Source organism: Artibeus jamaicensis, unplaced genomic scaffold, assembly GCF_021234435.1.
Source record: "Artibeus jamaicensis isolate MK-2021 breed Jamaican fruit bat unplaced genomic scaffold, CSHL_Jam_final contig_1715, whole genome shotgun sequence".
NCBI lineage: Eukaryota > Metazoa > Chordata > Mammalia > Chiroptera > Phyllostomidae > Artibeus > Artibeus jamaicensis.
In genome coordinates this window covers 2952036-2965889 of record NW_026521335.1, presented here as the reverse complement: position 1 = coordinate 2965889, position 13854 = coordinate 2952036, and the positions used below count along the sequence as shown (strand labels likewise).

The window sequence follows — 13854 nt, the reverse complement described above, 5'->3', positions numbered from 1 at the left end:
CCTTTGTCTCTGACCCAAGAATCTTGTGTCTTCTATCAATACCCATGAAACAGTAACAGACTAATTTATTGGACTGCCTCTAGGGTAAAATCAAATACCAAACTTGAGTATTAATCTTTGATATATTTACATTATATATTTTTAAGATTTTTATTCATTTATCTTTAGAGGGGAAGGGAAGGAGAGAGGGAGAGAAATATCAGTGTGTGGTTGCCTCTGGTGTGTCCCCCACTGGGAACTGGCCTGCAACCCAGGCATGTGCCCCAAATGGGAATGGAACCACGATCGTCTGGTTCGCAGGCCCGCGCTCAATCCACTGAGCTACAGTAGCCAGGGCTATTTACATTATTTTTGCTCTTGCTCTTCTTACTTGCTTTTCCCAGGCATCTTGCGCAGTATCTGTTAAGTTTGTGTTTGGGTAGGTAGCGAAAATAAACGAATTACTGCCATTTCCAAGGAATTCTACTATGGTGTTGGGAAAAACAAAATGAATTAGAAATTAAGGTAACTTCAAAAATCATTGCTCAAATGAAATGACATGGCTACTCTAATACCTAGTTTTAAATCACTGAGGTCATAGTGTCATATATGTATATATTTGTATATTTGGGGCATAGTTTTCATGTAGTTGCAATACAGGAAAAGAAAGTTGCATAAACGTAACTGGTCCTCAGTTCCTGTTACATAATAACTGGATGAGTTTGGGCACTCCAAGGTTCAGTTTCCTAATGTAAGAAGCAGAGAAACTAATTCATGATCCAGTAGTCTCATAAGGTTGATGGGGCCAGAAATAAAACAATGTACATGAACAAGGTACTGAGCAAATCAGTCGTTATAATTTACAGCTGTACTGAATCACAAACATTCACCTGTCCTATTATTGTTTTAGAGGCTATAAAATGGGGGGGGGAGGTGCACCACATCAACAGCTAAATCAGTCCACACACCACCCATCAACTTGAACGCCTAAGAATTTAAACGACAAACTACAACTTCCAGCAGGCGTTGCTTCCGAACTGCGTCATGAAACCTCAGCTCCCGCTGGCCCAGCACCCTCCTGGCCCCCACTGTCCATGAACTACATCTCCCAGGAGGCTCCACAGTGTACAACCTTCCACCTTCCCTCCGCCCCCTGCCTTCCCTTTACCCCTGCCAGCAGCTCCCAGCCCCACTCGACCGCTGAGCGGAGCGTGCGCAGGGGTCTCGCCGCTGGCGGAGGGCGAGCACGCGCCAGGGGGGGCCGTGGAGGCGTAGGGGGGCGGGGACACAGCTCGCCTGTTCCAAGATGGCGGACGAGGACGGGGAAGGGATTCACCCCTCAGCCCCTCACAGGAACGGAGGTGGCGGAGGTGGAGGCGGCGGTGGCGGCTCTGGGCTCCACTGCGCTGGGAACGGCGGAGGAGGCGGTGGCGGCCCGCGGGTGGTGCGCATCGTCAAGTCCGAGTCCGGCTACGGCTTCAACGTGCGGGGCCAAGTGAGCGAGGGCGGGCAGCTGCGGAGCATCAACGGGGAGCTGTACGCGCCGCTGCAGCATGTGAGCGCCGTGCTGCCCGGGGGGGCGGCCGATCGCGCCGGGGTGCGCAAGGGGGACCGCATTCTGGAGGTGTGAGTATCCAGGCTGCCCGCCGCCCCACCCCACCCGTCCTGTCCTCTCCGCTGGTCCGTGCACGTCCCCTCCACCCCTGTCACCCTCAGGCCACACCTCCCCCGACCCTGAACCTGCCCTGGGACCCCGGCTGCCTCGGGCCTCCCACCGCCTGGGGCTGACCCTTTCACCTCCCACACCCCGCCTCGCTCCCTTCAGTTTTCAGTTTTCAGTGGGTGTCTCCCTCTGCGCCCTTACCGCTGTGACCCCCGCCCGCATTCCTTTGGCATCTTTTCTACCCCTTTGCCTCCTCCTTGGGCATTTGGCTTACCGCTGCCCGCTGCCCCTCACTTGCTCTTGATAAGCCTTCTGCTGCCCCCTGACAGCATCTCCTTCTCTGACCCCGTCACCGTGTGTCATCCCCAAGTCCTCATCTGCAGCAGAATAGTTGTTCCCCAACACCCCGTCAGCCCCCGGGGACCGTCCTCTACCCTCTGGCCCGAGTAGGCAGAACCTCCGTTGGTCTCCTGCTTTTCCTCCGGAAACCCCATCCCTCCACACTGTACTCCTTTTTCTTTCCTTAGTTACCCTCTCCTTACGGTTAAGCACCCCTATTCATTTTTCTGTCCTTCAGTGTGCCCCTTTCCTCCCTCCCTTTTTGTATTTATTCTGCTAGTATACCTTTGCAGACTCTTGCATGCGGGTTGTGGTGGTGGTGGTGGTGGTGGTGGTGGTGGGGCCTTTGATTCTGTAGTTTCTCTTTCACAGTAGCCTCCATGTTACACCATGATGTTGGATCTGGTGTCTTCATCACATCCCTCTGAGAGCATCCGTGTTGTCCCCTGTGTTCACTCCTGCGCCACACGCGTACTTCTGTTGCAGTCTACAATTACAATCCCTGCTTGGGTCTTTGACCTCCCCTCCTTGTCGGGCATGCTGTTGCCATACCCTCTCCTACTCTATTCTCTTGTGATCCCGTGCTTGACTTTTATCCTGTTCGTTCTCTCCTCTAGGTTGCTTTCTCTTCGTGCCCTTTTTAGCTTCCTTCTGCTGCTGTAATCTGTCCTCTTGCCTACTGCAGTCCCTACCCGTGTGTACTTCTCCATCCTTACTCGTTCACTGCATCCCTTAACACTGGGGCAAGATGCTGCCTTGTCTCTGGTTTCTGTGCAGACCTCCTTCACAACCTTCATCCAGGAGCTACATTGTGTTTTTGTACATCGCATTAAAATGTATATAGTGACTGCTGGTTGGCTGGTAGGTGGTGTATGCGCTCATCATCCCCCTCTCAGTAGTCTTCAGTGCTGCATCTCTCTCCTTCTTCCTGAACCTGTCTTGTGTATTCTTTTTCTCACTTTTCTGCCCTCTCCCTCAGTGCTCTCATGAAGTCCTCCTAATTTTCTATAAATGTTATTTTAATGATGATTTTCACGACCTTCAGGCTTTCCTCTAGTAAAACAGTAGGTTTGCTCCAGGTTTCAAAGAGAATAGGATCTTGAAGATGAGCATATAGAAGAGGTAATACTTTCTTATTCACCTCTGCCCCCTCCTGCCCTTATCCTTGACGATATTACTCTGTGGTGTCCACTCTATTTCCTCTTACCTTCCACCTCAAAAAAGTAGCTCACCAAAGCAAGTGTTTGGAGCTATTAGTCTAACTTTCCTCTGTCCTTCTTGTAAATAGATGCTTTCCTTCTCTCTTAATGTCCTACTTTAACAGAATATTCTTAATCTTTTGGTGGTAAAGGCATTCAGATATAGAATGCAATAGTGACATTTTGCTTTGTACTGAGACACCTAATTCTTTTCTTTTTAAATAACTCAAATTCTATGACTGATACTTTCTTCTGATAGAATCACTTGGAATTGTCATTTTCCTTTCCTTTTGAGAGTTAACTTTGGGTCCAGCTTTTTATTTTTATTGCCCTGGCCAGTGTTGCTCACTTGGTTAGAGTGTTGTCCTGTAAATTGAAAGGCTGCGGGTTCAATTCCTGATCAAGGCATATGTCTAGGTTGTGGATTCATTGGGATCCAGTCCCTGATCCAGGATTGTGTGATAGGCAAGTGATCGAAGTTTCTCTCTGACATTGATGTTTCTTTCCTTCTTTCTTTCCCTCCCTCGCTAAGATCAATAAGCATGTCCTTAGGTGAGGGTAAAAATAAAATATTTATTTAAAATTATAAAGTTCTAAGTCATTTACTTTTTGCAGAGGGGCTAAAGGAACGAAACTAAAATAATTTTGTAGAAGACTACAAATCAGCTAACGTGTTTGATCATTTTATATATATATATATGTATATGTATACACACACACACACATATATAAATAACAACTAACATAGTTGTTGGCTACTTGCCTTTATTGTGGTTTTTGCAGCAGAGTCCAGATATAAACTATGTACTATAAAGGGCTCAGGGCCAGGTTCCAGCCTAGGGTCTGTTCCTTTTCACGGGGAAAAACATTGCATTTTGGTACATCCTTGGTGGCGAGTAGAGGACTTTGTTTCTTTTATTGGACAGGGCAAAAGAGCCCTTTTTGCTTAGAGAACCTTTCTGTTGAAGGTTGTAATGATCTTCTTGACATTGGTTTCTCACCTTCCAACTGTATTTTGATTTCCAAAATCTTTGAAGCTTCTCTGCTACTGTAGTGGAAATAGTGAGAGTTGCAATACAAAACCAAGCTAGTTGTTAAACTCTCTGAGACCTCAACTACTGTTGACCCCGAACATCATGGGTTTGAACTGCATAGGTCCATTTATATGCAATAAGTACCTGTATTGTTTATCATTCTGCCATTGGGATCCACAGATGTGGAGGGCCGACTGCATGCATTGACCTGCACTATTTTATACAGGGGACTTGAGCATCCTCAGATTTTAACATCTGTAGGGGGAGGAGGGTTCTGGAACCAAACTCCCAAGGACAAGGAGGGAAAACTTAAGTTCTTGGCAAGTTGAAAGTTATATGTGGATTTTTGAATATGCAGAGGCCAGTTCCCTTCCTTTCCACCTTCAGGGGTCAGCTGCATATAGTTTCTTTCCTTCTTCCAAACAAAGTCTGCATCTTTTCCTTAGGTTTTCAAGTGAGAGAAGGAAATCAGCGAGCAAACAGACATGATTCTTCCTGGATATCTGTGTCTGCTACTTGTTGATCTTGGTGAGGTTGATACTAATTTTCCTAAAGCATTCTTTAGGTAGCATTCCTTAGAGCTTTTTTCTCTTTCACCTGAGTTCCTTAAGTTAACCTCTTTTGTCCCAGGAAAGCTCTCTAAGTTGTTGAAGTGCCAAGCGGGGCAGGGTTAGGCATAGTTAGATTATTGTTACGTAGATGTAGTTTGTATGAAGTCAAGTGGATATATGGACCTTGATAATTGCCTTTTTAACCAAGAGTCTTTCCTATTTTAGATGTTTTCTTCCTGTGCACAAATAATTTTATTGTAATTTTTCATATATTGCAGTTGTTTGGACAATTGTTAGAGGCGTGAAAGAACAGAGTAATTTGAGATTTAAGGCAGTACAAGCTTGAGCAAAAGGAAGAACATCAATTTCTTTGTATTTTAGTCTTTACCAAGGCCCTGTCCTCATTGATTCTTAGAACAGTTGTTAAACTAAATTCACTATGGTTGAGTTTGTCCTTACTCCCTTCCAAACTTTCTAGATACTGACTAGTTTGGGAAAGAGTCATGTTGGAGGGCCTGGTACTGGAGTAAGAACAAGCCCCCTGGGCTCTAAATTTACTGCAGATGGAATGTTTGCTTGACTAGCAATGTTAGTTTCCACTTTGTAATTCTCCCCAGTGTAACATATTGAGTGTCTTCCCTTTGATGTGTATATACCTGGAGGCTAGTGAGTGAAGGATGCTTTCAACAAATAGAACCAAAATAAGTATATCTTTGCACTAATTATATAGTATGTGAAGTAACATTTAACTTCAGGTTAATTTTCCTAAGGTTAAAGCAGTTCCAAGGGCTCTTGATTGATTTCTAGAGAGATGCCCTTAGGAGGGTTTAAATGTGCAGTGGTTATGGATATGGGACGTCTATATTGTTGAGGGATTAGGTTTGTCTGTTGGCTGGTTGGTTTTGTCTCTTTGGCATTGAGGTATTGTGGTCTTTTATAAGCATGGACTCCTAAGGTTGGCTTGCAACCATTCAAAATTATGATACTATATTTTATGTTAGGCAGAGTCTATGTCTTTTTCCTCTGTAGCTGTAGGATAATATGTCCATCAACTTTACCTTGTTAAAAATTAAACCATAAGAAAAATTAAAGCCATACATATGTAAATAAATTTACTTATTGAGTTTTTTTAAAAGTTAAATTTATTGGGGTGACATTGGTTAATAACATGTAAGTTTCAGGTGTACGATTTTATAATGCATCATCTGATTATTGCATTGCGTGCTCACCACCCAAAGTTTAGTCTCCTATCACCATGTATTTGACTATGGAAAGTTAATTTTAATAACTTACAAATGTCTCATGGGCATTCTTTTTTTCCTTCCTTTATGTGAAGTTTGAAAATGATTGAATAAAAAGAGGTTACTGCCATAAGAAGTATTTTCACAAGTTAAGTGTGATTCATGCAACATTGACTGCTAAGTACTTTCTCAAGAGCTACCTTCTCAGTTGTAGCAAAATTCTACTCTATTTGGCTCAGATTTTCTAGGTAGTTTTTGGAAATGGTTTGAAATCATGGTTTTTGATCAAGAAATTTGTATGATCAAGAATTTAAGTCACTTACCTGGCTGGTATAGCTCAGTGGATTGAGCGCGGGCCTGCGAAGCAGACATTCGAGGTTTGATTCCCAGTCTGGGCACATGCCTGGGTTGCAGGCCGGTTCCCTGTAGGCCAGTTCCCAGCAGGGGACGCACAAAAGGCAACCATACATTGATATTTCTCTCCATCTCTCCTTCCCTTCACCTCTAAAGATAAATAAAATCTTTAAAAAAATTTAAAAAAAAAAGAATTTAAGTCACTTAAAATTCTTAAAATTCAGTCACATCTCTGTTAGCTTGGGTAGCAGTTGAGCTTTGGTTAGATTACTGTGAAATGTAATTGTCTTATATCTTTACTTACCCTATCTCTTCTATTGTTAAATCAAGTGGGTGATAGGGAACCAAAGCAGTCATTCTTTGCCCTCACTCGTTTTTATCTTTAATCTATTGGTTATTGGCAAAGAGAGCATGACAATCATAATTGTAACCCCCACAAATCTTTTAATTCCATAGGTAGTTGAGATGGCAAACAAATAAAACTAAATTTGAGAATAGAAAAAAAAAAGAAAGAAAATAGCATTATCATCTCCTTGGAAATCACTTCTACAACATGGCTATGAACAGAAAAGATCTTTTGTTAGTAATATGAAGATTTGACTGGGTCATATAAGTTACAGTGAAGAACAGTTAGTTCTCCTTCCATCCACCACTGACTAGTTTCAGGTGAGGGTTTGTTACCATGCTGTCAAGGATAATTATATTTTCAAGGTAAGTCCCTTTGGGAATAATTGTTATGATCTGGTAGATAAGCAGAGAGACTCAGTTGATAAGCAGACACAAATAACTTACGATCACTGCACTTTGGAAACATGTACTTTGGAAACATGATCTGTGGTGAGTTCATTTGTTAAATGGCATTACCAGCACAAAGGACATTGTGGTGGTTTAGGCTAGAGCCAGTTAGGGTCATTCTTTTTTTCAGTGGTCAGTTATGTAGATGACCTCTCTGTGTTTCACTTGGGCAGTCCAGTAAGAGCCTATATGTGGGTGGCACAATTCTAGCCTCACATTTGGGGAAAAAAATTCAGGCAGTTTTAAAATATATTTTTAATTGGAATTCACACTAAGGGATACATTTTGTATTACAACCCAAAATGGATACAAAAAAGCACTAGAAGCAAGTTTCACAAAACTGTTTACTGGTATCATGCATACCCTCTGGTATTTTTTAGTCTGTTTAGTGTTTTAGGGGGGTTTATTTTGGTTTTGTTTTTTTGAATGCTGTTGGTGGCCCACTACATAAATCTCATGATTCACTAGGTTGTGGTCCACTGTATGAAAAACAATGATTTAGAGCCTCACTTTTCTGCTGTTGGCCCACTAATATCACTGCATATCCTCTCTGGTTCCACGATTAAGCACAAACTGTGAAGTGCTGTTTGGTTTGTGTGAGTCACAGGTTGCCTGCATCCTTGCCCTTGAGAAGCTTACACTGCCGTAGGGAAGGTACATGCAGGCAGTTTACTGTGCGTGAAGCAAATTAAATAATGGAGATAAACAAAAAACTGGGAGTTTAGAAGACAGTGAATATGCTTGAGAAAATTGATGGGTAGATAGGTCATAGAGGCCTTTTAAATGTGATTGAAGGACAAGTATAATTTCAGTAGACAGAGGAGGGGGGTGGATTTTTGGCTCAGGAAACTGGGAGGAAAAGTTCTTAGGATACCTAGAAGGAATCTGAAATTGCTGTTTGTAGACAACTGTGCTTGAGGTTAGATCAAAAAGGACTTTGAATGCAGTGCTAAGAAGTTTGGATTTTCTTCTGTTTTTGAGGTCAGAATATAGTTGTATGTGTATTAGTACCCAGGGCACTCTGTGAAAGATTAGCTTTTATTTAATTATTTACCCAAAGAGGTTGAATATTTTCCAAGGCCAAAGAAAAATTACTGTTAGAAGAATTTCAGAGCATCTAGTCTCTTGGGCTCTCTTGTACTATATAAAGAAGGGAATGAAGGACAACTGAGCTGTAGCACCCAGAGCGGGGAACAGCTGGTGAGGGCTGGCTGCCTTTCATTTGTACATGTATTTTACCTCACAACCCAATCCAACGTCTCACATGTTCATTTCTCTTTTATTTTTTTAAAAATTATTTATTTATTTTTTTAAAGAGTTCTTTTTTTAAAAGATTTTATTTATTTATTTTTAGAGAAAGGGGAAAGGAGGGAGACAGAGAGAGAAATATCAATGTGTGGTTGCCTCTTGTGCACCCCATACTGGGAGCCTGGACCACAACCCAGGCATGTGCCCTGATTGGGAATCAAACCAATGACTTTGGTTCAGCAGGCCAGCACTCAATCCACTGAGCCACAGCAGCCAGGCCTCTTTCCCTTATTTTTTTAATGGCTGAACTTAACTGTTGTTTTTACTGTTGGTAAGTTTGATCTTGATACACTGCAAGCCTACTTGTGTTACCCCTTACCTATGATGCACTGTTGTAACTTAGTCCTTCCCCTGCTCCTCTGATGTAGAAATGCCTTCTTTAGTGTATATCTTTTATTTCTGCATTCAGCATGTAGTTGGGAGTTGAGAGAACTGAACTTAACACAGTATTAAGGACAGGGAACTTAATACAGTATTAAGATTTATACCTGTGGTCTACTTTCAAAACCAAACTTCCTACAAAGATCCTTGAAATAAGTAAGAATTGATGGTGACTACATACTGAATTTTTGTTTCCTCTCAGTAATATGAGGGATACTATAACATTTTTTGTGGTATTATATTAGTCAAATATTAGGTAGTATGTATGTAGTCTCTTTGGTTCATTACTTACTGCTTTCTGCTAACTAAATAATCTCATAATGGAGGAAATACACCTCTCTGCAGCAGAGTAAGGAACTATTTCAGAACTTCAAGAAACTTTTATTGTTAGTAAAACATCTTTTAAAAAATGATTTTTCAAATAATTTTGACTGTCCAAATTCTTTTATTTAACTTTACTTTTATTGTCACTTTGATATTTTTTAAATTGTTGTTCAACTAAAGTATATTTTATTGATTATGCTATTCTAGTTGTCCAATTTTTTTCTCCCTTTTATTCCCCTCCACCCTGCAGCCTCCATCCTGCCAGCATTCCAGCCCCCCTTTGTTCATGTCCATGGGTTATACATAGAAGTTCTTTGGCTTCTCCATTTCCTATACTTTTCTTACCCTCCCCCTGTCTATTTTCTACCTACCATTTATTATTCTTACTTCCTGTACCTTTTCCCTCATTCTTCCCCTTCTCCCTCCCCACTGATAACCCTCCATGTGATCTCCATTTCTGTGATTCTGTTCCTGTTGTAGTTGTTTGCTTAGTTTGTTTTTGTTTTCTTTTCAGGTTCAGTTGTTGACAGTTGTGAGTTTGTTGTCATTTTTCTGTTCATAGTTTTGATCATCTTCTCTTTCTTACATAAGTCCCTTTAACATTTCATATAATAAGGGCTTGGTGATGATGAACTCCTTGAATTTGGTCTTATCTGTGAAGCACTTTATCTGCCCTTCCATGCTAAACGATAGCTTTGCTGGATAGAGCAATCTTGGATGTAGGTCCTTTTGCCTTTCATGACTTGGAATACTTCTTTCTAGCCCCTTCTTGCCTGCAGGGTTTCTTTCAAGAAATCAGAAATCAGTTCTTATAAGGCCGAGAGCCTTATGGGAACTCCTTTGTAGGTAATGCTCTCCTTTTCTCTTCCTGCTTCTAAGATTTTCTTCTTATCTTTAATCTTGGCTTAATGTAATTATGATGTGCCTTGGTGTGTTCCTCCTTGGGTCCAAGTTCTTTGGGACTCTCTGAGCTCCCTGGACTTCCTGGAAGTCTATTTTCTTTGCCAGATTGGGGATGTTCTCCTTCATTATTTTGTCAAATAGGTTTTCAATTTCTTGCTTTTCCTCTCCTAGTTTCCTAAGCCTATCCTTATTTTTTTGAATTCTCATTTCTTCATTCTGTTCTAGTTCACTGTTTATTTCTTCTTTCTGCTCCAGACTGTTGATTTGAGTTCCAGTTTCCTTCCCTTCACTTTTGGTTCCCTATATATTTTTCTTTATTTCACTTTGCATAGCCTTCACTTCTTCCTCTATTTTGCAACCGTACTTAATTTCTGTGAGCATCCTGATGAGCAATGTTTTGAACTCTGCATCTGATAGGTTGGCTATCTCTTCATCACTTAGTTCTTTTTCCAGAGCTTTGATCTGTTCTTTCATTTGGGCCACATTTTTTTTGTCTTGGCACCCTTGTTATGTTGTAAGGGGCAGAACCTTAGGCATTTGCCAGGGTGGGGCAACCCAGGTTGCTGCATTGTGGTGCTGTAATGTGGGGGGAGGGGCCAGAGAGTGAACAGTGCTGCTTGCTCAGCTCTTGGCTGCGTTTCAGTTGCTTCCCCCACTACCCACAAGCAAATTGGGCCCTGTGGTGCTGATTCCTGAGTGGATGGGTTTGTGTATGTTGTAGGACCCTGTGGATCTTTCCAACAAACTCCCCTGTGAGTCTGGGAGCTTCTCCACCACAGCAACACCCATAGGTTTTTACAGCAGGATGTTTTAGCCTTTATTACCTGGCACTGAATTCCTGAGTTGTGTGGTCTGTCTCATTCCCTAGTTGTTCCTCCTGGTTTATCCACCCACAAATGTGAGACCAGCTGGCCCTCCAGCCACTGCCTTGCTGTGCATCCTCTCCTTCCCAGATGCCTGTCTCTGCCCTTCCTACCAGTCAGAATGAATGTTTCTTCTTTAACTCCTTAGTTGTCAGACTTTTATACAGTTCCATTTTCTGGCAGTTCTGGTTATTTTTTGTTCTTAAATTTGTTGTTGTCCTTCTTTTGGTTGTGCAAGGAGGCAAAGTGTTTCTGCCTATGCCTCCATCTTGGCCAGAAGTCTAAAAAATGATTTTCATTCCAAATCCACAGTTCTCAAGCAGCAATCCAATCCCTTTCTCACTCTTAGAAGGTAATTTTTCAACTTCATCCATATTGCCCTCTCCATGGAGGAGGGAAGTAGGGAAGGGCCTGCCTTATTGAGAGCCAAGCAGAGCCCAGAGAAAGATTCCACTATGCGGGGGTCATTGCTTTGTGCAGAGTACCTGCCAAACTGGAGAGGTAATTCCAGGAGAAGTTAGCTCCTGCTGTCCCCCAGCTAAAAATAAAATGATATTCAGGTTTCAGCTTTAAGATGTTTGGGGCAATTTTTTTTAAGTCAGAAGTGACCAAACAAATAAAATGATGAGACCTCTCTGTGTGACACCAGGTCCTTGCCCCCATCTCTACCCCCTCTCAGTGGTTCACAAAATGGATTGCATGCCCCTTATGTTGAAGTGACCAGTTGTTTGCCCTCATGCCTCCTTGAAAGAAAGAAAATTACGTTTTTGACACTGATTTAGCCATATGAAATCATGTCATCACCCTTTCCTGGGTCTGAAGGTGCTGTGCCTGAAGGGGCTATCATGTCGTGCTTTGCATCAGTTAGTGCTAGAGAAATCTTGAATAGTTCATGTACAAAACTATTTTTAAGTTATGTATTATTTTGAAACTTTGCTTCTTTGGGGTTGGGGTGCACTGGATACTTCATCTGGCTGTGAAAGCTCTGGGCCGGCAGTGTGCTGATCTTTTAAGTTTCTTTCCTTGCCCAGTACCCCCTTATTGGCGAGGTTTCTGTGAGGTCTGTTAGGTTCGCATCCTGCAGCTTCCTGGCTTAAAATGTCCTCTCCTTTGGTATGGCCTCTTTGGGGGCCAGTTGAGAGAAAGAGAAACCAACAGTGCAGCTACTTTGATACTGAAAATTGACAAGTGTTTTTTAAAATAAATAACCAGTCCCTCCAAAAGAAAAAAAAGATTTGTTTTTTTTAAACTATCTGAAACTGCAGATTCTAATGTCAGATCTCAATGAAGACTACAATGACAGATCTATGTATTCTGTGGACTTGAAATACAAGTAATTAATTTACTTCTTTTTGGAAAAGTAACAGAGCGGTCTGCAGAGAGTCAGCTGCTTGTGTGGATATTTTCCCAGCTGCATTCAGAAGGCTGAGTACTCCTGGAGAGCTATTCAGTGAGAATAACCAGAAAGTTGTCTCCCCCAACCCCAAATACTGCAGTACTATTATATCCGTGTGTTTGTCTAGTTGTAGCTATGTCTAGTTGTAATATGTTTTAAAAGTTGGGAGATTGATTAACTTAAGATTTAGAGATCTTGGAAAATGTCATGAGCTCTGTGAAAGTTTTGGAAATTTCTTCCATTTTCCTGATCAGTTTAATCATCTCTTATGTTTGTAATTTGTCATCAGTGTAGTTTGTCTATTAAATATACCATTGCAGAGTTACTTAATTCTTTTCATCCGGTATTATGGTCATTTTGATTTTGGTAGGGTTAAAAAATTACTTTGGGGGCTTGTTTTCTCAAGATATGTAACCTGCATTTGTCTTTACTTGGAAAGGGCAGTGAATTTTTTTTTCTTGTTTTTTTCTCCTCACCCAAGGACATGCTTCTTGATTTTAGAGAGAGGGGGAAAGGGGGGGGGAGAGAGAGAGAGATGTTGGGAACTGCCTTGCCTGGTTTCAGAAGCTGTAACCTCCCATGGCTAAGGCTGAGTAAAAAGACCTTGGGACCATAAGCCACTAAGGAGACAAAACTTATCTTCCCAGCAGGGGCACCGCCTCTGCCTCCTTTATCTCACCCTGCTTGGCGCCAGGCAGATGACTGGTTAACCAATTTTGGGTAAGATTCCTCAAGGGAGGGTTGACCTGAGACAGGCACAGTCACAATGGGCCCTCAGGGAAGGACTTGGGGAGCTATAGAAAAAGGGGGTGATGGACCCTTACCCCTCAGCTTTGACATAGCCTGAGTCCTCATTCTGTCTGTGAGAAGTCTCCTAATCTCTTGGCTGCCTTTCTCCCCCACCTGACTTAAGCCTAAAACAATGCTGGAGGCAGGTGTGGCCCTGTGCTGGAACAGGCGGCTTCCTAGGCAATCAGGCCTAAGAGAGAATTCATAAAATCCTGTGAAACCTGCTTTGCTAAGAATGCCCTCAGTTTATTTTATTTTTATTTTTTATTTTTATTTTTTTATTTTTTTTTATTGATTATGCCATTACATTTGCTCTATTCCCCCCTCCCTTCCCCTCCACCCTTCATACCCCTCCCCCACCATTTCCCCCTTTAGTTCATGAACATGTGTCTCAATTTCTTTAGATTCTGTATTTCCCCTACTATTCTTACCCTCCCCCTATGTATTTTCTATCTACTGTCTATGCTACTTATTTTCTGTACCTTCTCCCCCCTTCCCCTCCTCCCACTCCCCTATTGCTAACCCTCCCTGAGATCTTCATTTCTATGGTTCTGCTCCTGATCTAGCTGTCCTCTTAATTTGCTTTTGTTTTAGGTGTGGTTCTTAATAACTGTGAGTTTGCTGTCCTTTCACTGTTCATCTTTTTTATCTTCTTTTTCTTAGGTAAGTCCCTTTAACATTTCATATAATAAGGGCTTGGTGATGATGAACTCCTTGAATTTGGTCTTATCTGAG

General features: G+C 42.0%; 1 protein-coding gene across 2 annotated transcripts in view; it reads left to right on the top strand.

The window, feature by feature from the left end:
• Nucleotides 1-1244: 1244 nt before the first annotated feature.
• Nucleotides 1245-13854, top strand: part of SNX27 (sorting nexin 27) — a 90028-nt gene continuing 77418 nt past the window's right edge. The window contains exon 1 of one of the 2 annotated variants that reach the window (XM_037143665.2): nt 1245-1605. In XM_037143665.2, coding sequence (XP_036999560.1) covers nt 1286-1605 — 320 coding nt within the window. In that variant the 5' untranslated portion in view covers nt 1245-1285. The remainder of the gene's footprint in view (nt 1606-13854) is intronic. The other variant, XM_037143666.2, reaches the window with a different exon arrangement.